The 25,933-nt window shown below is 41.9% G+C and overlaps 1 protein-coding gene across 3 annotated transcripts in view; it reads left to right on the top strand.

The window, feature by feature from the left end:
- LOC118084808 (ATP-binding cassette sub-family C member 1) overlaps positions 1-24,892 on the top strand; it is a 29,601-nt gene extending 4,709 nt beyond the window's left edge. The window contains exons 4-28 of one of the 3 annotated variants that reach the window (XR_009557484.2): positions 406-560; positions 2,016-2,193; positions 3,531-3,785; positions 4,788-4,853; positions 5,838-5,975; positions 6,811-6,957; positions 8,436-8,520; positions 8,622-8,688; positions 9,968-10,094; positions 10,462-10,638; positions 11,454-11,621; positions 11,728-11,914; positions 14,649-14,709; positions 15,945-15,987; positions 16,237-16,456; positions 17,029-17,183; positions 18,775-18,930; positions 19,332-19,531; positions 20,131-20,257; positions 20,835-20,936; positions 21,763-21,906; positions 22,149-22,307; positions 23,083-23,230; positions 23,733-23,927; positions 24,647-24,892. Coding sequence is in view for 2 of the 3 variants with exons in the window: in XM_060273640.2 (XP_060129623.2) it covers positions 406-560; positions 2,016-2,193; positions 3,531-3,785; positions 4,788-4,853; positions 5,838-5,975; positions 6,811-6,957; positions 8,436-8,520; positions 8,622-8,688; positions 9,968-10,094; positions 10,462-10,638; positions 11,454-11,621; positions 11,728-11,914; positions 14,649-14,709; positions 15,945-15,987; positions 16,237-16,456; positions 17,029-17,183; positions 18,775-18,930; positions 19,332-19,531; positions 20,131-20,257; positions 20,835-20,936; positions 21,763-21,906; positions 22,149-22,307; positions 23,064-23,230; positions 23,733-23,927; positions 24,647-24,782 (3,615 nt within the window). In the remaining variant the exon portion in view is untranslated. Of the gene's footprint in view, positions 1-405; positions 561-2,015; positions 2,194-3,530; positions 3,786-4,787; positions 4,854-5,837; positions 5,976-6,810; positions 6,958-8,435; positions 8,521-8,621; positions 8,689-9,967; positions 10,095-10,461; positions 10,639-11,453; positions 11,622-11,727; positions 11,915-14,648; positions 14,710-15,944; positions 15,988-16,236; positions 16,457-17,028; positions 17,184-18,774; positions 18,931-19,331; positions 19,532-20,130; positions 20,258-20,834; positions 20,937-21,762; positions 21,907-22,148; positions 22,308-23,063; positions 23,231-23,732; positions 23,928-24,646 lie in introns of all 3 variants that reach the window. The other 2 variants (XM_060273640.2, XM_088667986.1) reach the window with 2 other exon arrangements.
- Positions 24,893-25,933: the final 1,041 nt, after the last annotated feature.

Raw genomic sequence — 25,933 nt, 5'->3', positions numbered from 1 at the left:
AAGATGTTTCCCTGGAATGAACACCTGATCTCATCAATAGATACATGATTTAATGCCTTAGATGAGTAATCCCTTAGGTGAATCATACAATTTATACCCTTCATGCACAGTGAGAACTGACCATCTGAAGCAGGATGATGCCTCTTAGAGTTTATGTATGTTGCTCTATGCAACTACTGGAAATCTGGTAACAACTGATTTAAGCATGTTGCTAGGAATGAACATTGATGTTCCTTTGGAAGCTTGATGCTTGCCACTGGATATACTAATTGCTTCACAGTAAACATGTATGCAGAGCCATTTTTTAAATGTTACTGTACATTTATTTGTTTTAGAAGGGTTTTCTTTTGTTGTAGGCAAACAGCATTTCCATATTTTCAGATCTCATATCTGTTTAATCCACAGGCTCCTGCTTATGAAGATGTGACAAAAAAGCCAATTTCCCAAAAGCCATCTCTCCTTTCACCACTATGGCAAACATTTAAATTTTTATTGATCAAGGTGGCTATTCTGAAAGTTGCAACTGATTTTTTAGCTTTTCTGAGCCCACAGATTATGAAGTAAGTTTGCAAATATGCCTTAATATCAAGCTGGCAGATCCAGGTGCCTTGGGCTTTTCCATATCTTCCTGTTGCATGGTTGAAATTTCTTGCAAAAAATCTCACAAATGAGAGATAAATGAACATAAATTATATATAAAATTAATTAGCTGGAAACCAGCTATTGGCTTGCAGGAGGATTACTCTTCCGAGTAATTGGCCTGGAAAATCTGGACCATTGACAGTAAAATCTGACCTCCTCTGGCTGTTTAATTACATACATTTGTGATACCGCTTTGTTGATTTTAAAATAATATGCTTTTTTAAATCAAGTATTATTTGGCTTGAAGGAGATGATTTACCAATTGTGCTTCTTGCATGTTGATACATTTTCAGCTTGAATGAAATGCAGGCAGAATTTGCATAGTTTGTTGAAGTCAGAGATATGTAGTCTGCGTTTAAGACATTAGATTAACCTGATGTTATCACTTTGGCTACCACTGCCATCACATGCATATGTCTGTCAGATAATGTTTGTGGGTTAATTGTTAGCAGCTTGCAGGTGGTTACTGTGGGCTGTATCCAGTGGTTACTTTGTGCTAGCAATGAGGTTCTTCTGTTTATGCAAGGTGGAGCACCTGGCTCTCACTTATTTCCCTCGCCTACTGCATCTTTCTCTATAAAGTTACAGAGCATCCTTCAATCATCAAGAGCTGATCAGTAGATAGGGAGGGTTGGTGACATCAGGTGCCTTGTCTTGTGAAAGCAGAAGTGCTTTATGCTAAGGCTAAGACTCCAAGGCTACTACAGCAGCCGCCTTATCACAGTTAACTCTGCTATTAGTGCTGCTCAGTTTAGGAATGATCCTGCCCCTGTCAGTGACATATGGAGACTGGGCTGCCTGTGCAAATGCATCAGAGGCCAAATAGTTTCTGGAATCTGCTGCCAGCATGTTGCAATGAGAGTCATATTTCTATGCTTTCGACATGATGGTTCCCTCTGCCTCCATATGCAAAGGCCACAGTCATCCACTGTATATGCTAAGCATTCTTGGAGCACATAGCATTTCCTACACTTAGGACGCAGCCTTTGAAGGGGTTCTGTGTTGAGGGTGGGATGCTGCAGATCATACGGATTGTGTCCCAGATTGAGAGGATATTGGCTGAGAGGATGGTAGCCACACTTCAGCTAGCTTACCCATTGCCTTCATCTGCTCTCAGTCACAGGGGATGGGCTGGCACACTGAAACCCACCCAGGCATGGCATCCAGCTTGTCAGGACCTGGGTGAAACTTGGCATCTTTGTTCAATGTCCACACTCTAGAAACAAGAGTGTTTCACCCAGGTGTTCCTGGTTTTTCAATCAAGTGGATCTAATAAAAGTTGAAAGCTTATTCCCTGTGTTATATGAATAGGAATAGGGTCATAATTTGCTTTAAGAATAAAATAAAATAAACTTCGCTGTTTTTCAATGCAGGGAAATGATTCTGTTGTATGAGCATTCCTCTGCTCCACTCTGGAATGGCTATGGGTATGCAGTGGCTCTTCTGCTTGTGGTTGTTATGCAGACACTAATCCAACAGGCCTACCAGCGCCTTAACTTGCTTACTGTTGGGAAAATTCGAACTGCAGTCATTGGCCTTGTATACAAAAAGGTAATCTCTCCTGTCTGTCCATATCGAGGGCGGCCATGGGGGCAGTGATGCCTGCAGAAGGGAAACGCCCACTGCCCCTTCCACACTTCATTCCTCCCAATCCTTGGGATGTGGGCAGGGGGCCGTAGTAGTAGGCTGTTATCAGGGAAAAGAGGCAGCCTGCACAAGTGAATCCAGCTTGTTCAAGCTGCCTTCCCAATTCCCCCTGCCCTGCATTTGAGGTCTTCCCTTCAGGTTCCAGGGTCCTCAGGACAGACCTTTCCAAGGTGGCACTTAGGTCTGCCTTGGGGAACAGAAGGTGAGGAATTTCCTTTCCTTATGTCTCCTCCATGAGTTCTTTCAGAACTGAGTGGCAGATACTCTGGTTAAAAACCAAAGTTCACACATTTTTAAAAGGTGTTCAGTCTGGTATTTTCAGCTTTGGGGAGTGGGTAGGAGACAATGAGGACTGGAAGGTGAGCAGGCTTTTTGAGCTGTTCCACTGATTTATAGAAAGTTCAGATATTGACATCAAGTACAGTAGATTCTTGCAAAGTGGATAATATAAATCAGAGGTGGGGAATCTTTGGCACATGGGGCAGTCTTGACCTGCCAGAGCTTCCAGTTTGGCCTGCCAGGCTGTTATTCTAAAACCATGTCCACTTGTCAATCAGGTGATGTTAACCAATTCAGTCCTGTTTGGTTCAGCTGCACACACTAGTTGATCCCTGCAGAAAACAAAACTGAGCGCCGACCCATCTGTTGATGCATGGGGAATTCCATCCTGCTTGGTTAGGGTGTGCTGGCCACTTCCCAAAAGGAAGTGGCTGACATACCCATACCTTGTAGAAAGTAAGCTTGAACTTCCCACACATTAGCTGATGTGTGGGGAGTTAAGTTCTGCTTTGTCGCTATCTCCCTTCACTCCTATGGGTCAACTTTGACAAGTTGTTGGGACTATGCCTATGTCAATCATCTGGCATCATTGTGATGTCAGGTGATTGAGAAGTGGATGGCCCCATCCACCTGTCAGAGCTGGCCCATGGGAGTTGAGGGGAGATAAAGATCTGCCCCTGGGTCAAAGAAGTTTTGTCACCCCTGATCTGCTAGTGGAAACAAGAAATTATTGTTCCAATGTGCAATGTGTATATAAGTTTCCTCATTCATATTAATAGTGAATGCAAAGTTCTGCTGGACTAGATTGATGGAGGCATACTTAAGTTTTAAAAGCATTCCCATAAATCCATCCAGATAATTTAAAGTGGCCGTCTTTTATGGTTTTGTATCACAATGGTAGGACTATTACAAAATGTGTTTCCAGAATATTCATTATATCATCTGTCTCTCCTTGGCTGCAGGCTTTAAATTTATCTAGCTCTTCAAGAAAGAAGTATACAACTGGGGAAACTGTCAATTTGATGACAGCAGATATCCAGCAACTCACGGAACTGGCAGTCAACCTCCACCTCTTATGGTCAGCCCCCTTTCAGATCCTCCTGGCCATTACCTTCCTTTGGCAAGAACTGGGCCCCTCGGTGCTAGCAGGTGTTAGTGTGCTGCTTTTGGTGTTACCAGCCAATGCCTTTTTTGCTGTCAAAGTCAAGCAGCTAAAGGTAAGGAATTTCAGTTGGATGTACTGTAGAAAGTTGTTGCATTATAGGGAGATGATCATTTTAATTTGAATGGTTTGCATCCTGAGTTAGGTAAGTAAGTAAGTAAGTAAGTAAGTAAGTAAGTAAGTAAGTAAGTAAGTAGAAGCACTGAGGCTTTCCCAGCCCCTGATCCCTCCGTTGCCCCCTCATGCCCACGCAAAAGCAGCATTGACTTCAGGGCATGATGCCACTTGACAGTGAGCAGGAGGTCTCCCAAATGCAACAGGTCTGGCACATTACATGTTGAAGCTAAGTGTGAAGCTACCTGAGGAAAGGTTGGGTTTCTAAGAGAGGTTGGGTTGGTCTATGTGTAGCATAAGACAGTAGTCATCCTAGAAATGATTTATCTGTCCAGTGACAGGTTTGAAGTGGGAAGTTGAGAAGGATCTTAAATATCTCAGTATGGAGTGTCTATGTGAAACAAAGTGCAGCACCTTTCAAAAGTAGCAACTAAGCTATCTTTGAGTGCAAACACATAAAGTTCTAGTTTTGCTCCAAAGGTGCCTTATCCTTACTTAGATCCTCTGGGTTCCCCTTCATCTAATTATAATAACTTACTGCTGTTAAACATAAACCCTACCACAAACACTTAATTGAAGACCTCTGCTGTTGAAATAAAGGGAAAGATTTATCTAATAACACATCTAGCACATTACTCAGCACCCATCTTAAGTGAGGGTGTTTGTCACACAAGTTAATACAATCCAATATATCAGGTGCTAAATGAGATTTATCAAATCTTCTGTCTTTAAAATGCTTATTTTTTTTTAAAAAAAAATAAACAAAAAAGTCCAGTCCTCTACCAATGTAAGTAAATACTACAGTTATTCTGCCTGAAACATTATTGATTTGCATTCTCATTGGCTGTATCAGTTGTGGGATATTAAACATATATGGGTTATGCAGTATAAAAAGGAACCTTTAATTCTATAACCTTTATTAATAAACTTTATCGTTTTTCAGAAAAGTCAAATGAAGAGTAAGGATCAACAAATTAAACTCCTAAGTGAAATCTTGCATGGAATAAAGGTAAGACAGATAATGAACCTGTATACTTGCTTAATCTAATTATGGAGGACAAAATATGTCTCATTTCATAACCACATGTAGATTATTTTGAGCTAACTTGATAATAGATTACGCACTTCCCCATTTCTGAACAATTATTGTTATTATGATTCATTCCCTTTTTTCACTATCAAAAAAGTGAAAGTTTTCAGGAAGAGTGCACTATATTTCTTTCAAGGTGACTCTCATATCACTCATTCAGAGTTTGGACTGGGCAAGCTTCTGCCATACAGTGTGCTGCATCACAACCAGGAAATTTCAATGCCCTAATTGATAAAACTAAGCCTAAGTGCATGCAACTGAAACAGCCACATATTACTTGTTTAGCCCTGTTTAGGCTTACCTCCCTTCTCCTTCCTTTCTTCTGCTTTTTCTCTTGTGTTACATCTTGGATTGCAAGCTCCTCAGCGCAGCAATTTGTCCTCTTGCATGCCATAAAGTGTCGTGCACACTGATGGTGCTAGAGAAAAAACCAATTGCATCAAGCAGAGGTTCTTCTATTTAACATGTAGAACAGGCTCCCTCAACCTCGGCCCTCCAGATGTTTTCGGCCTACAACTCCCATGATCCCTAGCTAGCAGGACCAGTGGTCAGGGATGATGGGAATTGTAGTCTCAAAACATCTGGAGGGCCGGGGTTCAGGAAGCCTGATGTACTGTAGAATGTCCCTGCCTGAAAAAGAATGGACTACCTGATCACTTTGTGTCTCTTAGGGCAGGGTCTCTCTTTGAGGTAATAGTCAAATTGTGATGGTGTCCTCCAATATAGAATGGAAAAGTTGCCTCTGCATATAGTAGATCCTACTTTTCACATAGATATGAGGGAGAGGCTGCATGTTTGCACTTTAAATTTACTATACAGTAATAACACACGTTTGAGCATAAATTTGTATTTCACAATATTGCAAACTGGTACCAGTGTTTCAAAATGTACATGTCTGTTTAGATTCTCAAGCTATACGCATGGGAGCCATCATATCAGAAAAAGATTGTGGACATTCGGGAACGTGAAATTGATGTTTTGAAATCCTCTGGCTACCTGACAACATTCTCCATGTTGACGTTGACTTGTATCCCTTTCCTGGTGTGTTTTTAATGAAATAGCACTCATTTATACAGTTGGGTAATTATATATCATACATCTTGTTAGGCACAATACAACCCTGCTGTTAAGAACCATTTTGCTACCATTAAGAATGTGTGGAACATATCCAGGTTTTATCACATGCTGGTTCACAAACCATCAGCGTGTGAAGCAATCTTTCTCATTGGGCAACAAATGGAGCAATTTATTTAAAATAAATTTCCTGATTACAAAGTAGGGTTTTGTTTTCATGCTCAGATTTTAATTTGATGTAACAAGAAAGTAAAGAGTTTGAGTGGGGTGATGCTGAAGGAAACATGGTGGAAGCAAAATAAAATTTTAGGGAAAGTCTGGGAAATTATATGAATGGAGGAACAATTTAGGATCCAACCCAATGGGTGTAGTTTAAGCTTAGTTTGGAATATAATGCTAGTTGTTAGGTAAGACGTATAGTGCATTTATGCTGCTATAACTTTGCAGTTCATTTTGAATGTATAAGTTCCATTTTAGCATTGCAGCTTAATGCTGTTTTGGCTTTAGCTGTAGGACAAATCAATATTATTTGCATAGCAAATAGTCCAAAGTGTGCATTACTTATACGCTTGCTTTCTCTATGAATATGAAGATTTTCAACTTTCAGTTGGAAGTAAGCTAAACTAAGTGAAATGGCACTTAAGAGAGCTTGGTTTTTGCTAGTGGTTTCTGCCAAGGAACAAGTTGTTTCTTGTCAGTCATGCTGTTTATTAGCAATAAACCAAAGCACTGTTCAGTTAGTACTACTGAAAATTGAGCTCTTAACCTATGGGCGGAACCCCATTACTTCTTTCTCTTAAAGGTCTCTTTGACTACATTTGGAGTCTATTTTCTGTTGGATGAAGAAAATGTTTTAACCGCTGCTAAAGTGTTTACTTCTATCTCTTTGCTTAATATTTTACGACTGCCTTTGTTCGATTTGCCTACAGTGATTTCTGGAATAGCTCAGGTAAATATACTGTTTGAGCGTATGTTTGAAAGGATATTTGTGGTACTTAAATAACATTTATTAATGTGCATGTTTTTCATCTTTTAGTTAACATTTAAAATGTATTGGTTCATGCTGCTAGATAAAATTATAAAGGACTTTGCTAAAGTGATGTGCATACTTTAAAACACATACTATTCCCTTTCCAAAGTTTATCTTGGGTGTGTGTGTGATGAATCTCTTAGCACATCTTGAAAGTTGGGGCTGTTTCTCTTAACAATTGCATATAGAGCAGGAAGGTAACGGCCCTAGATTTTAGAGAAAATTTGATGTTTGAGTGTGGAAAGCCAAACTGATATGGCATCCATCGCTTTCTTCCCTGTTGCTATTCTCCCGATACAAGTGCATCTGCCCTCAGTTCAGTTGCCAGAGGAAATAAGCATCAAGGGTGGGGCAGAGGTATAGATTGCCTAAAAATTGAATCTCAAGAGGAAGGGCCAAGAATGCCCCCTCCCCTGCTTGTTGCTCTTTTTGCTCTAAACATTGTACAAACATACTTTATAAATAGTTGGGGTAGGTTTGAATTTTAAACAAATGACTTCCACTGTTAGAATAATTTTGGCTTTAAGATCTCAATTTCCTGAAAACTAGGCAAGGGCTAGAGAGTCCAGTGATAACGAGTGTGACACCCTGACTCATAGGGTTGCCATATGGACTCCTTTTCCAGGGCACATCCTTTTTTTCATGGGTAGAGTCGTCATTGCAATCCACACTTAAAAGCAGAAGTTGGCATATGTGTCTTCTTTTCTGCTCTTCAAATTATGGCAACCCAAGTTAGGTTGGCCCCCTTCAGTGATGATTTTTATCTGAGCAGTAAAGGCTTTCTAAGGTTCTGTCCACTTTTTGACCTGTTTTGATTCCTACCTGTTTCTGATTTTTTTTTATTGCCTTGTTTTAATGCTCTAATTTATCATTTAACTGTTGTAAGTCACTTTGAGAGCCCTAAGGTGATTTATAAAGGATGTTGCAATGGGGTATCTTCTGTGATCATGATGCTTTACCTTTCATTGCCAGCCATGCTGCAAGCTACCTTCAGCAGTGAATTACTAAATCAAAATCAGCACGAAAACAGATGAATACTTAATGCAGCCTTCCTTAGCCTGGTGTTCTCTAGGTGCTTTGGGCTAGAACTCCTCTCAGCCCCATCTAGTCCACCCAGAAGGCACCATAGGATTGCTGTCTTATTGTAAGGAAGTAGAGTGTGCTCTGCTTTGCTTACTAGAGCCTACAGAGAACCAGCTCCCCACATGGCTAAAGAAAAGCATATGGGACACTTTTGCAAAGATACAATTTGTTTTCAGCCTCAGGTTAACTGTAACCTGTGCAGCGTCACTTTGCTTTTGGAAATAGCAAAAAATCTCTGCATGGATCATTAGAGTAACATCCTCAAAATCATTTTGTAAAATCTAAATGGACTAAGTGTGTACCTGTTTTTGCAGACAAAGGTTTCTATAGGTCGTTTAGATGATTTTCTGTCTTCTGAAGACCTCAACCCTCAAAACATCCACACAGATTACAGTGGGGGTAAGCTTTTCATATGTTTCCAGTATATGACTAATGCTTGAGAACTTGGGCTGAAGAGTCTGTGTCTGTTAACTTCAGTTGTTTTGTTTCTGAACTTCAAGATCATGCATTTAGATTTGTTAACGCCTCATTCCGCTGGGAGAAGATTGGAGCTCCAACCTTAAATAAGTAAGAAACAAACTATATTTATAGTCTAATGCAAAAATCTGTATTCATGTGCTAAGGTCAATGTCCTGGATACTGGGTTGAGTGGTCAAATGAAATGGAGAAATCATACATCCTATAGTGAGGGGGAACTGAGGGGAAAAGCCTTATTGGGAAGAGAAGGAATCTCAAAAAGGGCAAATAGTTGGAAGATCAGATTTGCAAGCAACATTAGTACAGGCAGCTCTGCATTTTTCATATGCACTACAACTGACAACAGCTATAAGAATGGTCCTGGCATCCTCTTCTGCCTAAAGCAAATCATCATGTGTTGCACTAACAGGGTATCCAGCCACCAGAGCTGTGCCTTAACTTGGAGTCTGCTGGTTATTAAACAAGGTGAAAGCTCAGTTCCTATATAAGGTCATCTAATTCAAACCCCAGTTGATTCAGACAACTCACTACTAAAGTATCTCTCATCTAACCTCTGATTAAATACCTCCGTTGAAGGAGAAGAGTTCACCATCATTTGAGGCAGTCTGCTCCACTATCAAACAGCTCATACTGTCAGGAGGTTCTTAAATATTTACTTGAAATTCTTTTTCTTGTAATTCAAACCTACAGTATTCATTTGAGTCCCAACAAATTTCCTCCATCATCTGTGTGATAGTCCTTTTAATAATTGATATACAGCCATGATCCCTCACTCTTTAAGTTTTCCCACGCCACCAACAGTAATTATGTGTGTGTATATATAATAGCCATGTGTCTGTGTGCATCCACAACAAAATAAAGGAACTGCCACAATCTGTATGGGTGACATGTTAAAAAATTAACTCTGGTCCACCGGTAAACAGTAGAACATTTGCCAGGTTCACCAGAGACTTAATGCTACAAAATGAATTTGTGCACTCTGTAAATGTGCCAAAAGCATTTGAAGATGTGGGTACCCGCTCTCCATGGATACCCCCCATGCCCCATGTTTCACGCATGCGCTAATAAAAGGGGCCATATGAAACAAACTTTAACTAGATGAGGATGGTAATTGTAATTTGAGAGGAATGGATGGTGGATTCTAGCTATGATGTGAGTAAAGCCTGTGGAAGGCCCTGGAGCAGAGACAACCCTTGTTGTGACAGCATGCAGTGGTGGTTGAAACGCTAGGACCCTCTGCATGTAGCTTTGCAACCCAGGTGATCCAAAAGTACAAGGAGGGCAGGATATTGGTTACTGTTGAGTAAGGAGTGTTATTCTTCAGAACAACCATTAAAGAAATTCTGCTTCTTTACTTAAATATTTCTAGATTGAACCTGGAGATCCCAGAAGGTTCCCTGGTTGCAGTTGTGGGTCAAGTAGGAGCTGGAAAATCATCTCTCCTTTCTGCAGTTCTGGGAGAAATGGAAAAAACAGGAGGAATTGCCCAGAGAAAAGTAAAATGAGACTGTTTTGGCTTAAACTAATTTTCATTTTGAAAATGTTTATTGTTTGAAAGTGTATTTTTTCTGTGTGTTTGAGTCTTTGAAAAATTGCATTTTTTTCATATTACCTTTTAACAGGGTTTTTTTATATATAAAAGAAAAGAAAAGAAACACCCTGTGGCTCTTCTTGAACTCTCAGGAATTCATTATTTCTCTACACTGATAAGGGTTTGAGCCAGTCCTACTGTAGGCTTATTCTAGTAGTGTAGCCTGAAGAGACCCAGAATTGTAGTGTCTGCAGGAAGATGAATATTCATTCATGGAGTTCAGCCCTTCTCAGAGCATTGCACACTTTAGTGTGTTTTCTTCTTTCTTTCAGGGTTCAGTTGCTTATATGTCCCAGCAAGCCTGGATTCAGAATACCACTTTACGAGAAAATATTCTTTTTGGCCTGGAACTGAACAAGCTCTACTACGAAAAGGTTTTGGAAGCATGTGCTTTGTTGCCAGACTTGGAGCAATTACCAGCTGGGGATCAAACAGAAATTGGAGAAAGGGTAAGTGAAAATGCCCATGTACGTGGAATGTTTATTCAGGGTAGGTATTAAATTTAAATGTACCAGGAAAGAGTAGCAAGATGTTCAAGTTCACGTTTACAGACATGTCCCTGTGCAGTTATTGCATGAAGAAATGTCACTTAACATTTACATTTAACATTTAACATTTAACATTTAACATTTAACATTTAACATTTAACATTTAACATTTAACATTTAACATTTAACATTTAACAGGTCTTCCTGTAGGACAGGCATGTCAAACCTGCGGCCCTCCGGATGTTTTGGCCTACAACTCCCATGATCCCTAGCTAGCAGGACCAGTGGTTGGGGAAGATGGGAATTGTAGTCCAAAACATCTGGAGGGCCGCAGGTTTGACATGCCTGCTGTAGGAGTTCTATATGTTTACAAGAACACATCTTTTGACAGAGATCCTTGGGGACTGAAGTGTAAATACTAATCAGATATGGTGAATCTGTGGCCTTCCAGATATTGTTGGACTACAACTCATCTTCCTTGGCCATTGGCCATGCTGGCTGGGCTAATGGAAGTTGTGGTTCAACAGCATGTGGGGGGCCACATGCTCTCCACCCAATATTAAACACACCAGCAGGTAAAAGAGTGAAACTTGGCCAAAGCACAGGTCATTTTCTAACTACTCTATAATCTTGTTTTTATACTCTACTGATAAGAGCATTTCTTTTTTAATATTATCAATATTAATGTGTTATATTAAGGATTTGGGGGCGGGGCAGAAAGTACATTATTGTTTTTTAAAAAAGTTTTGAATAGTATTGGCCTTATTTTTTCCTAGGGAGTGAATATAAGCGGTGGCCAGAAGCAGAGAGTCAGCCTAGCTAGAGCTGTCTATAGCAGTGCTGACCTCTATTTACTAGATGATCCCTTATCTGCAGTAGATGTCCATGTTGGGAAGCATCTTTTTGAGAAGGTGATCGGGCCCTCAGGCTTATTGAAAAACAAGGTAGGTAATGATGCTTCTTTTCAGTCTTTGGAATTAATACTTTTAATGTGTTTCTCCTATTTAACAGTGTAAAATATAAACATGGTTGTGTTTTCTTTCTCCCAAGACTCGCATTTTAGTGACACACAACCTTGCAGTCCTCTCTCAGACTGATATAGTTGTCATGATGGAAGATGGCAGAATTACTGAAATGGGAAGTTACAAAGACCTACTCTCTCAAAGAGCAAACTTTGCTGAGCTTATTCAAACCTTTGGCGGAGGAAAGGAAGATGAAGACATGCCCTCAGTGTCAAGTAGGCAACAAAATAGATTTGTACAAGCCAACTTGCGTTATTTTGTTTTGTGACATTTGAACCTTGTGCTCAAAATGATAAAAGCCAATGCATGTGTATTGTGCCCGCCTCCCTTCAGACATACCTGTTATAACCCTGGTTTCCATAGATTTGGCTTATTGCCAGTGCTGTCAACTTTCCCTTTTTTGCGGGAAATTCCCTTATTCAGCGCCCTTCCTTTCATATCCGGGAGCTGACAGCCCCATAGGATTCCTTATCTTCAAATCCGGGGGTTGACAGCTATGCTTATTGCCTCCATGACATGTAGGACTTCCCTAGTTTCAAACAGTAGCGATGACACCTTATCTGCTACCGTGTTTCTCCTAAAATAAGACGTGCCTCTAAAATAAGCCATGGCACGATCTTTTGAAGGCCAAAAAATGTAAGACATCCCCCCAAAATAAGACGTGTTGGGGGAGCCAGCGGGACGACCCAGAGCGAGCCGGCAAACGCAGCAGCGCGCGCTGCGCTGAGCCCCAGCACAGCGGGAGCCCCAGCACAGTGACGCACGGAGCTCCGGCTGAACGGGCCCCAGGACCCGGCAGCGGGCGGCGCGTGAAGCCGCAGGACCCGGCAGGAGCCGGCAGCAGCCCCAGCCGCGCCGCGCTGCACTGCGTGAACCCCAGGGACCCAGCAGCGGGTCCTGGGGCTTCGCACAGCACGGCTGAGGCTGATGGCTCCTGCCGGGTCCTGCGGCTTCGCGCGCCGCCCGCTGCCGGGTCCCTGGGCTTCACGCAGTGCAACGCGGTGCGGCGCGGCACGGCACGGCTGGGGCTGCTGCCGGCTCCTGCCGGGTCCTGCGGCTTCGCGCGCCGCCCGCTGTTGGGTCCCTGGGCTTCACGCGGTGCGGCGCGGCGCGCGAAGCCGCAGGACTCGGCAGGAGCCGGCAGCAGTCCCAGCCGCGCCGCGTGAACCCCAGGGACCCGGCAGCGGGCTCAGCGGGCGGCGCACGAAGCCGCAGCACCCGGCAGGAGCCAGCAGCAGCCCCAGCCACGCCGCGCCGCACCGCGTGAAGCCCAGGGACCTGGCAGCGGGCGGCGCGCGAAGCCGCAGGAGCCAGCAGCAGCAGCCTCAGCCGCGCCGCACGAAGCCCCAGGACCAGGCAGCGGGCTCAACGGGCGGCGCGCGAAGCCACAGGAGCCGGCAGCAGCCGGCAGCAGCCGGCAGCAGCCTCAGCCGCGCTGCGCTGCGTGAAGCCCCAGGACCCAGCAGCGGGCGGCGCGCGATGCTGCAGGAGCCGGCAGGAGCCGGCAGCAGCCACAGCCGTGCCGCATGAAGCCCTGGGACCCAGCAGCAGGCTCAGCGGGCGGTGCAAGAAAGCCCCGTACCATACGTAACAATAAGACATCCCCTGAAAATAAGCCGCAATGTATTTTTTTAAAAGAAAAATAAATATAAGACGTGTCTTATTTTAGGAGAAACACGGTATATATGTGCATGTAGGAATCAATTACTTTTTGTCTCTCTTCCCAAGGAGCTCTGGCAGAATAGGGTGTCTCCCTGTGGGTTGGCTATAAACTTATAAAGTAGGTTAAACTGAGTGGGAGTGCCTAGACCAGGGACACCAGATTCCTTCATGGGTGAGTTGTTGGAATTTGAACCCAGATCTCTTCATTCTAAGTCCAGTACTTTACCTATGACACCATACTCTGTCATGAAACTCACCATTTAGATTTTATAGCAAATAGCATGTAAAGTGCAGTGGGATGGTACTCAAGTGTGATCTTGCTGCCCCATCATGCACTGAATGTTCATTGCATTTCTACTGTATGTGTGTGTGTTTAATAATTCCATCTTCTGCCACTTTGGGCTTCTTGAACCTTTTAGGATTCCAAGATCTACTAAAATCTGATGCATGGAAAAACAAGATAACCCAGTTTATTTTAGCCAGAACTTCTTTCTGACTAGCCTAGATTATTCACAACTGACTGTATTTGTCTATGGGATTAACTCTCTAGAAATAACAGTCCAACTATTCTTTGTGTGTCCCTCCCATGTGGTGAAGGAGAGGTGGGCCCCAACCCTGATCTCGTCAGAGGTTGTTGGCTCTGATGGGCCTTTTGATTGAAAAAGGAAAGAAAAAAGTGAAGAGATAATCACTTGTATAAACAAGTCATTTGTAACAGTCAAATTAATCCTTTTGCTTAAATTCAGCTAGCTTTAGATGCTGGAATATCATATTATAATATTTCAGTACTTCTTTTGTGCCCAGTGGAATGGATGGCTGCAATAATTTTGTTGGGGCAGCGGGAGGGTGGGGATCAGTGACCGACTAATGAATGAACATAGAAATTAAGTTCACATCATCTGAATATGTTTAGTACCAGCAGTTAAATTGTTAGTTTCTATCCTGATGAATGTTCATTTGACTACACTTTAGTGTGTTGAATTCAAAAACTTTGTGTTTGCACAAAAACACAAGGTCTCTTTTATGACTTTGCACAAGCTCCATGCCTGAGCAGGGAGGAGAATTCAGAGATATGCTGCTGTTTGTACAAGTCATTGCATAAGCTGTCGTTTGATTTTGCACAAAATGCCTTCTGCTAGATCTTGCAAAACAGCTCATGGTGCTGTTCAGCTCACAGTACCATTGCCAGAATTTCTGGTGGCTCTGGATCCAACCCAATATATCGTAGGTATTTCAGTAGGTAATTATTATTATTTATTATAAATCCTATCTAACCTTATTCTTAAGGTAAAATCAAAACAAGAGACCACATCGTACCAAAGAAAAGACAGCTGGGGGGGAAAGACAGGTGAGTACTCAGAAACAGCTGCTAGAGCCACTTTTCATGAGATAAATGTAAACTTTTGTTTGTTTTAAAGTAGGGTTGTATTTTTTTTCTTTATTTTACTGTTTTATCTTTTGTAAGCTGCTTTGAAGTTGTTATTTTTAAAGTGCAAGTGGTGTATGAATTTTATGAAATGAAGTATACATGATAGCTCAAAAGGGAGAAATGTAGAGCTGCAAATGCATTCTGAAGAGGGACCAGCAGATCTCTTATTATATATATTGGCTGTAATTTGGATCTTGTGGATCCAGTGGTGGCTGGTGCCCCCAAAGCTGAAGGCATACACAAAGAAACTCTAGCCTTGCTCAAACCAAGATAATAGGATATGTGGTAGTTATGAAATTGGAGGATTCTTGCAGAGTAGGTAGCCGGCTTTAAAGATTGACAGAATCATTATGCAGCAGAGATCAGGATAGTGTAGCTGTAACTAACCATCAGCCCTGCAAATACCCAGATGTCTTTCTCCTTTTCTGCAGCCCCAGTCTTGGGGATGGGGGAGTTCTAAAATGGAGTTTTCAGTTCAGTACTATATGAAAACCACTCTTAATAGCTTTCACTCCTAGAGTGGAGACATCCAAAGAGTTCAACGCCATGAGTGAGTGTTTGCTAAATTTCTGTCTTGCCTTTCCTTCCAAAGGCAGCAAACAACAAAGTAGTAAAAACAATGCAATAATGCATCCTCCATCCTCTTGAATCATTTGCTTTTCATTTAGATTTGTGGTGCAGCCCTCTTGTGGGCATATTATAGAAACACAGGGCAAGATCCTAATGCCCATGAGTGGAATTGGGCTCTTTGTCTATTCCCCACTGGAGCACACTGTGCCAATGGAAAAGCTTTTCTCATGGGACCCCCCCACCTCCCCCCCCCATGGTGTGCAATGTGATATGGGGAGCTGGAACAGGAAGGAGGAATTGGTGAAGGAAATGCAAGTGGCAATCTCCTTTGTTTGTGCTCCAGTTCCTTATTGTGCACTTACGCACAACTGCGGGTTTGTCTTCTTCAACCCTCCTTTGATATAAGTGGCCTGAGGCTAGGGCACACCTGTACTCCCATCCATCAGAGAAGGCACAGTTTCTGCCTATTCTGTAGAGGACCTGTAGGTTTTAACACCCACAACTTATTTTTAGATGGGTTCTATGTTTCGTTTTTTTATTTTAATGTAAAACAGCTTTTATAGCAATTCTTCTTTTGATCAAAGGAGTGCATTCTTAATGAAGAAAGAAAAAGTTGCCACTGGTTCTGTAAGTATTTTTAAAATGTTATTTTCATGTCTCTAAAATGCAACAGGCAGTTAAAATAAACTGAAGACGCAATCATGAAATCAGTTGCTTGAAGGGGAGAATGTATTTTTGAAGACTCATTATTCGAAATTGGGCTTTATAATTTTATATTGGGTTTGAAGAAGTATAAATCACTTATTCTACCTACTTAATTTACCAAGACTATCCTGTCTGCATATTGTACCTCTCATGAACATCTTTTATATTTAGATGAGAATGTCAATTGTTTTGAAGTACCTACAAGCATTTGGCTGGTCATGGGTGTGGCTAACCGTTGCAGCTTACATAGGCCAAAATGTTGTAGCCATAGGCCAAAATCTGTGGCTCAGCACATGGACAACAGAAGCAAAAGAAATCAAAGACTACACAGAATGGAGACACTTAAGAAACTACAAACTTAGTATCTATGGGTTCCTGGGATTCCTACAGGGTAAGCCTACACATATGAGGCATCTGACTATTTTCTTTGCTTTTCCAAGTTTAGCTTCCTTGGCATTCCTAGGAATTCATGTAATCCGGGGTCAATTCTTGCAGTCATTCTGCAAGGTTGGCCCCTTCTTTCTGCTCACCTACAGATGGCAAAGGAGGCATTTAATTGTTCATTAATATTACAAACTGTGCTTTAGTGTGATGCCACTTAACACAAGCTAGGGAGATCTGTGGAGGTGGTATGCCAAAGGCATGCTTTGTAGGAAACAAACAGTTCAGGGAACCTCTTTGGGAACTGCTTACTGTGATTTTGCATGCTCTGGTACCTGCAGGCTCTGGTACCTCAGGCTTCCCAGCAGCGTTGAGTAGATGCTTGGGGTTTCCTGGAAGTTTGAAGGGCCCACTGAGTTAAACTCTTTACTTCATCATCTCTCTCCATACTTGAGAGACCAGCAGAGAGGATGGATTAAGGTTCACACAAAGCTATCTTGAATGGAGAAGCTGCTGTGGTGAACTCTTTGAAACTAAGTAAGATGAAATTCTTAATGTTGCCTTTAATACTGTTCATCCAAGGTTTTTTGGTTTGCTGTGGTGCATATGTGCTCACTAGAGGATCTCTCTCTGCATCTCGGTCTTTGCATCATCAGTTGCTAGACAGTGTGCTCCACCTTCCACTCCAGTATTTTGAAACTAACCCCGTAGGTCAAATCATCAACAGGTTCACAAAGGTAAGGAGCAAATACTCTCTGTCTGTTTTGTGTGTCAACTTTGGGAGGGTGGTCAGAACCTGCTGACTCTCATCCTTGGGTCATGGGAAAGTTACTCACCCTTTCCTGCCCCCCCCCCAGTGTGAATGCGTCTCATACTGTCATCACTGGAAGAAGCCATTGGTCCATTTTCCTTTCCATGTTGACAGTGACGATGATTTCCAGTTGGAAGGATGCATAAGCAGGGCTAGATCACCTGATTTTTCCCCCATCTAGATGCCAGCCCTTACTCAGAAGAAACACATTCTGTAAAGTTTTTTTTAATATCCCATTTCTTTAGTAAATGTATGCCCCATCCTTCCAATCAGTTTGCATTGTTCTGGCCAGCTTTCAACAATTTAAATAAAACAATCAGTTAAAATCAGTATCTGCTTGAAAGATTCTCGTAGCAGCCTGTCATTACCTCTGTCATTACCTTTCTCATTCTCTTTTTCTTTAAATGAAACAGTAAAAATATCTTATTAGGTAGGGAATATCCATTGGGAACATTGCAGTTGACATGCCTTCATGTGCAAGAGAATTTTTGCCAAGGTTCAGGCAATGCAACAAAATCAACACCACTCACTCTTGATTGATCTGTGGTACCCCCGTCAATTTATTCCAGCTTTTACAGCTATTTCCTATTTCTTATTTCTTATGAGACCTACAGCCACTGGCTCAAGGCACCACCAGGACTCACCAGCTCCCCGCTGAGATGCTGTCAGTCGTTTTGCACTCTGCACACGCTCAGAAACACTGGGGCCATAACCTGTCAGTGTTTTGAAAAAATATGGCAAAGCTTCTGACCTGCTTTGCCTGGCACAAAAGACTCCACGAAAAGAGTGTCCTTGCAGAGTATATTCTGCTTTTATTCTTAAAATTCTTTAACTGCAAAATGACTAACTGTACAGACATCAACACCACCAACTTTCTCCAACCAAACAACCAACACCCCAGCAAAACACCACTCTATATATACAGGTACAATACAATAAGGTGAGAGGTTGCATGAGTCACCGCAGGCTGCTGACTCATGCTGACTCAGCTCCCCCAGCATTAAAGAAACAGCGGCCAATTTTTAGCCGTGACAGGTTAAGTATCAACTGCAGTGTGACCTTGAATATATTTTATTAAAAAATTAAGAACACAACAACAAAAGAAGCACAACTATGTATAGCAGTGTAGCACTAAAATAATTTGCGCATTTATTTGGAAGTTAGAAAGTGTCTGATTAGGTGTACTTAATCAGATTGAAAAGAGATGTAGGCTGTATTCACATGGCTGGTCTGTTTTGCTGACGTTTCACTGTTATTTTCCGCATTATATTTCAGTTTCATGTAAAAGCTACTTCTGGAAATCTAGCAGAATCTAGTGGCAGTTTTGTGCTCATTTCCATGTTAATTGCTTCTAGGAAAATTGTGTGAATAAAGTCTGTTCCTGGAAGGCAAGGGAGGGATGAGTGCATTGCCAGGGTTTACTTAGATGTTGGGCTTTGACCCTGTGGACTTCACTACTGCTTCTGTTTCTGATTTTTAAAAAAATGTTCTTACCCCCCTCTTTCCAATTATCCTAGGATATGTTTGTAGTTGATATACGTTTCCATTATTATCTACGAACCTGGTTGAACTGTACACTAGATGTGGTTGGAACGATCCTTGTGATTGTGTATACATCACCCCTGTTCATACTGGGGGTTCTTCCACTTGGATACTTATATTTCACTGTGCAAGTAAGTTGAATAAGTGCCAGGCTGAGCATTCAGAAAAATAGTAATAAAACGTATCCTTGTTTTACTCCCATTTATTTTGATTTAATTATTATATCTAACTGAAAGGGAAGAGGGATTCATTCCTCTTGAGCGGTTGACTTGCATTGCACAATTCAGGGGAAAGTTTCTGTTCTGTAATCCGAGGCCTATATTTATTCTAAGATGTAGGGGATGTAGGAGGTCTTCTGGTCTAAGGCAATATTATATATTTTAAGAGTTTTGTATGCTGCCCTTTGCCAGTAGGCCACAGAAAGGCTTACAACAATATGATATAAAACAATACAATTGAATCAAAACAAAACAATGCCATAGTGCCTAATACACACTTCTTACCTGTCCCTCCCTTTGTCTGTTTTCATTAGCGATACTATATTCCTAGTTCCAGACAAATCCGACGGTTAGCTGGAGCTACACAAACACCAATAATTTCACACTTCAGTGAAACGCTTGTAGGTGTATCCACAATCAGAGCATTTGGACATCAGGAAAGATTTCTTAATCAGAACAAAGATGTCGTCAATGAGAACCTGGTTTGCTTCTACAACAATGTGATCTCAAACAGGTACTGTATTAATGATCCTAGGTTATCATGGGAAAGGATTTATACACAGATTAGGAACATAGGAAGATTCCCTATACGGAGTCAGACCAATGGTGCATCTAGTTCATTTCAAGCGACACTCAACGTATGTGGGTATTATGTTATGGGGATAGCGTGTAAATCAAAAATTGAGTATAGTCAAAACACATTGGGTTCAATGGCGGGTGGGATTGTCAAAGTTCTTTCCCCAGAAGTAGCTTTTTCCCGGGATGCCCGCCCCACTTCTGTCCCCTTTTACTTTCTAAGCGCACAAAGCTGAATGCACACGTTAAATGTCTGTAAGTTGCAAGTTACCTGCACCGGCTACACTGACAGACAGCGGCTCTCGAGGGTTTCAGGTGGGGGGGTGTCTTCCAGCCCTACCTGGGGGGGGGGAGGGATTGAAACTTGGACCTTGGACACATGCTAGGCAGGTGCACTACAACTGAGCCACAGCCCTTCCCCAAAGCACCAAGCTATATTCTTATTTTAATTGACAGGACTGAAAATGCAGATATTTCTAACTAATTTGATAACTGTGTAATTGAATCCTAATTAATCTGGGCATGCATTTGTGACAGGTGGCTGGCTGTCAGACTTGAATTTCTGGGAAACTTGATGGTCTTCCTTGCTGCATTGCTTGCAGTGTTCGCTGGGAGCAAGGTGGACTCTGCTACTGTAGGATTATCAATAACATATGCACTGAATGTAAGTAAGTAAGCATTTTTTAAAATGCAGTCGCAGTACTTGGAAAATGGATTGCAAATTCAGTAGGAGTAGAATCATTGATGTTACAGTAAGGCAAACTCTGTGGTAATCCAGCACTTCTAAGAAGTCTCAAAGAGCTTCCAACACATTGGGTTGTCTCCAGATAAGGGCAAGTGGCTCTACAATTTGCATATCAAGTCTCCCTAGCTCATTCAGTTTATATTCCCCTTTCCCATCTGAAGGGACCCTCTGGAACAGCATGGAGGGGCTGCAGTGGGACAGGAAAATTAAGAATTGTCTTTCTGCTCACACAAGATACAAGATACCTTTGGATCTAAGCCGTTCAGTATGCCTAGCAGCACACCATTGGTTTTAAGTATTTCTTAAAACAGGGTAAAACTACCATCTCTCTCTCTCTCTCTCTCTCTCTCTCTCTCTCTCTCTCTCTCTCTCTCTCTCTCTCTCTCTCTCTCTATATATATATATATTCTATGCAGTGACTGTCTAGAACCACACATATTTTAACAGGTTAAACCCACTGCAACAAGTTCTATAAACAAGTATTCATTTATTTCAGATAACTCAGAGTTTGAATTTTTGGGTCCGAAAAGCATGTGAAATTGAAACCAATGCAATCGCCATTGAAAGGGTTTGTGAATATGCAAAGATAGACAAAGAGGTAAACAGTTTTTGTAAAAAGACGATAAGCATACAACTTGAAATTAAGGAATGAATTTTTTTAAAAAAAAATAATTGGCAGAGAACTGGAAGGCTCAAACCTTTCCCAAGTTTAGGTTGTGATTGCTGCCGGAGTAGCCTTTAAAAGGTTGGGATAAACTGCTGCAAAGAGCCCCTGCTTTCAGTTAGTCCCTGCTCTTCTGTGTAAGCAAAGAGGAGTAGGGACTGAGCAAGGAACCCTATGCTTTGTACCACATTGCTGCTCAATGCTGCTTTTCCACACAGCGATGAAGGGTACAAAAATTGGGGAAAAGCAAGAAGACCCCTTGTTCTGGAATATGACGGTCCTTTTCAAAGGTTGAAAGGATCAGCATGCAGTGGGCTTTCCAAGAAGTTCCCATGTATCTGATGGTATCAGTTACGTTAGCTGATGGGCAGGTAGCCATGGGCCAGAGGTACTTGCAAACTTTTGCAGCACAAGGATTTGTGCTTGTGCAACAGAACTTTCTCCCCTCTCTTCCCCTTGCCCGCCCTAAATTTGCTTGCAGGGTTGAGGGGAAAAAACACAGAACAGATTTAAGGGGTGCACGGGGAGGAGATGGGGCAAAGTTCCATTGTGCAAGCACAAATCCTTGTGCTAATGGAAAAAGTAGCTTAGCACTTCCTTGGATAGAAGCCTGGGCAGGCAGCTTCAGCTTATGACATCATCATCTGCAGTGGTGGAGGGGCTAATTTTATACATTGTGAAATACTTTTAAGTACATGTTTTGATGCTCACTAATTTGTGGCTTGGTTTATCTGCTTCAAAGTTTGTTTATCCATTTTAGCCCCCTTGGATACTATCCAATCGTCCACCTGTGGGATGGCCCAAGGAAGGAATAATACAGTTTGTAAATTTCCAAGCTCGGTACAGGTCAGATCTGGACTTGGCTCTACAGGATGTAACTTTTCAAAGTTGCAAAGAAGAGAAGGTAACCTGCCAAAACTAAGTACTCTGTTATACCTGTTTCCCTTTTAAAAATTTCTTCTTCTTCTTCTTTGGCGATCACTCGTAGTAAGATTGTCTTCCATAAACACGATTTTAACAATGGGTCCGTATGTAACTGTGGAGGCCCATTCTGGATCCACACGTCCTTCCACAGTGTTAAGTAACATAGTGAAACTGCTGTCGTTTTAAAATGCACATATATTTTGAAAAGTACTCTTGTTACAGATTGGAATAATAGGAAGAACAGGAGCTGGCAAATCGACTCTCACAAATAGCTTGTTTAGGATAATAGAAAGAGCTGGAGGCAAAATAATCATTGATGGCATTGACATATCAACTATTGGTTTGCATGACCTACGTGGCAACCTGAACATTATTCCACAGGTTAGCATTGTGTGTGTGTGTTCTTTTGTGTCTGTATAATATCCACACATAACAATTATTTTATAAGCTTTAGTCTTTTGAATTCTGTCATCATTCTTTTTGCAATAGTTTTAATGAACTTGTCAAAAAGTATTGTAATCCATTAGGTCCACTTGTTGATTTTGCAATGCATTTAACCACCTGCTGTCTTGGAAGAAACCAGTCCTTTACTATTGTAGGAGAGGGGGAAATAGGGCATAACATATGAAACATGTATCAGGAATGCCTGCCCAGGGATTCAAGAATTTATGCCTAGTTAGTGGCATATTTCAGAGTTCTTTCCACCCCGTCCCATTTCCTGTTGCATGGGATTCTCATTGCCCACTGATCTCCTGCCTTTTTTTCAAGTGCCCTTCTGATGAAAGCTTACTCCAAGATAACTGGCATGACAACAGCCTTTGGCTTTGGCCAAGTGTGCCATCCATTTGCCACAAGGGAATAGCAGCCCATGGTCTTTCCCTCCTGGTCTTCAAATGCAGCTATCTTTACAAATAAATTTGCCATTTACTCTATTTGCACTCAAGGAGGTTGATGCCAATCTATTGCTTCTTTGCAAATATCTCCAAAACCAGTCAGGATTTAATAGCTTGATGATGGGGAGGGGAGGGGGAGGAACAGCAGCCCTTCCTGACCCCCCTCCAAAAATTATATCAATCTGAAACCTAAACTCTTTAATATTATACTACATGGAGATACTGTCTAGACATTATTCCATAGGACCCGGTCTTATTCTCAGGGACACTCCGGTCAAACATGGATCCACTTGGAAGATACTCTGATCTTGAACTGTGGGATGCACTGGAATTGTGTGACTTGAAGAACTTTGTACAGTCACTCCCAAAGAAACTTCTCCATGAGATCTCTGAGGGTGGTGAAAACCTGAGGTATGTCTTAAACTATGTTAAGGGGTGAGCTAAGTCACCTGGAGAATAAAGATCTCCCCTAGCAGAGGAGTACTAGTATTCCCAAGTGGTGTTCTACTGATGAAGGTAGTGTTACTTGGCAGGGTAAAGTAAGGGACAAAGGATGAAGAAACATTACCATTCTCTACTTGGATGTCTATTCACCTTAGACCTATCCAGAGATTTGCAGGGGGGTTGTTCTTGCACACATTAAACTGCCCTAGACGGAGTCTGTCCCCATATCCCCATATTTGCTTCTCAGACTGGGAGTGGTTTTCTAATGGGATGCCCAAGACAGGCCTTTCCTAGCACTGTTGCCACCTGCGATCCTTTTGTAGTCATCTTTTTTTGTGTACGCACACAAACATAAAACTTGCATGCCTATTCAACAAGATGGTGCAGCAGTCGCCAGCTGCCCAATCATAAATGGAGGCCTAGCGCCATTCGAGAGCACATATTAAAATTGTATTTCTGTTTTTGTCAGCATGGGGCAGAGACAGCTTGTCTGCCTGGCTCGTGCTTTGCTACGAAAGACAAAAGTATTAATCTTGGATGAAGCAACAGCCTCTGTCGACATGGAAACAGACAATCAAGTGCAATCCACAATCCGGTCAGAATTCCACAATTGCACAGTACTAACCATTGCCCACAGGCTGCATTCCATACTGGATTCTGATAGGTATGTTGCTCTAAGTGGCATGTGGTTTTCCCACCCCTCCATGCAGCTCCTGAAAGTAAAGGGATAAACTGGTTTCCGCTTGGGCCTGCTGCAAACAAAATCTCCATCCCACCTCAGTTTCTGTGGACTGTCTCCTCATAAAAAAGAACTGCCATCTACTGCCTATTGAATGTTAGGTAGGTAGCACTAGTGGATTCAGTAGAATCTGCCCATTGTAATACACACAAAGCTTGATGGCAAAGTGTGTTTGTAGCCAGATTTGTAGAATCAAATTTGCTTGAGAGGTCAGCACTTTTTAATAGAAAGTTCTTTGGAAGAAAGGAAGCTACCTTGTATCATGTCAGATTTATTCATCTACCTCAATACGGTTGACTCTGAGTTCTCTCGTCTTTCACATCACTTGCTATCTTCTGTTTAAATAGAAATTTAACCTTCAAATCTTCAACATGCAGAGCATGTGCTCTTATACTGAGCTGTTCCTTCTTCCCTGTGGAGGTCAGGAACCTTTTGCCTTCCAGAAGTTGAGACTCCAACTCCTGTCCAGCAACAGCTGGAGAATTGCAGGTTCCCCTCTCCTGCCTTAAAGTAGTAAACCTTCAACCCAGAAATCTTTAATTAACAAATGAACTACTTAATGTAAAATTTATTTTGCTAGTTGATCAGCTCTAACTCTTCCTAGATTAAAGGTTTCCCCATTGCATTCTGTTTTGCTCTTTCAGGGTGCTTGTTCTGAACTCTGGAAGGATTGCTGAATTTGATACTCCAGCCAGGCTGCTACAACAGAAAGGCATATTTTATGAAATGGTATCAGAAGCTGGAATACCACAGGAGGCAAACACCGAATCTTTAATATGAACACAGTGCTTATTATTTTCCTGAATCCTTCTACAAGAATTATAGCAATAGTTACTTCATTTTATAGGGAAATTTTAAAACGAAAATTAATAAATGTTTTTAATACAAGGTGTATGTGTCTGTTTACATTATGAAAGTTATTTCTGCAAGAATGTTTTAGCAAACTTGTAGCAGATTATTAATTACAAGGAGCATGATGAGAATCAGTTTAGCCCCTCTGGCTCTGGAGCAGCCTTTGCTAACACGGTGCTCTTTGTCCATTTTGGACTGCAACTCCCATCAACCTTGGCTGTTGGCTGGGACCGATGAGCTGCAGTCTGGACATCTGACTGGGGGAAGGGAAGGGAGGCCTGCGTACACAGTATCATCACCAAGTATTGGGGGGGGAGGGGCTTGTTACAAGTTTGAAAAAGCATGGCATAAAAATCTGAAATGAAGCAATGTTTTATTTTAGTTCCTAAACATATACCCTGTTCCACTTTCTTCCTGCCAGTTTGTCATTATGGTTCAGGGTAGACAGTATTGTCTAATGACCAGATAACGCGCTACTACTAAACTCAAAGTACTCCCAACAAAAACATCACATGACAGAGACATCCTGTGATGGTCCCAGAAAATGCAAGTGAGGTAGGACAGAACTGCACACTTGGACATTCCCCGCCATAAAACCAGGGGGCTGGGGAATCAAGTTTCCTGCATTTTTTTAATGCTTCTGCTGTTGTCATAAAATCTAGCAAGTTCATTAGCCGGTGACACCAAGCCCTTCATTTTCCATAGCCCAGTTCAATTAAACGATAAACCAAGGTTTGTTACTGCCACAAGGTGCAGTTAGCCTTAAGAAATGGGAAGCTGCTGTTCCAGCGTTTGCAATAAACTGCAATTTTCCATTCTGTAGGAATGAAACTGGGAAATTGCAATTTCTTCAGAACTGTGAATTGAAACTTCTCTCTTTCTCTCACTCAGAGAGGGCAAGGAGAAGAGAAACTGTCAGCCTCAGAGCAAACCATGGCTTGCCATTGTCTGAAGTGGGCTGGATGCTCTCTAGAAAATCCTCAATCTGCAGAGCAAATACTCTTAATATTTCAGAAAATTCTGTGTATGTGTTGATTATGGAAATCCTTCCAAGCCTTGACATACCTCTGCAGTCGCAT

The sequence above is a fragment of the Zootoca vivipara genome, chromosome 4 (assembly GCF_965207765.1).
Source record: "Zootoca vivipara chromosome 4, rZooViv2.hap1.1, whole genome shotgun sequence".
NCBI classification, from domain to species: domain Eukaryota; kingdom Metazoa; phylum Chordata; class Lepidosauria; order Squamata; family Lacertidae; genus Zootoca; species Zootoca vivipara.
Note: the sequence above shows the minus strand (reverse complement) of the source record. Positions and strands in the feature narration are given on the sequence as shown.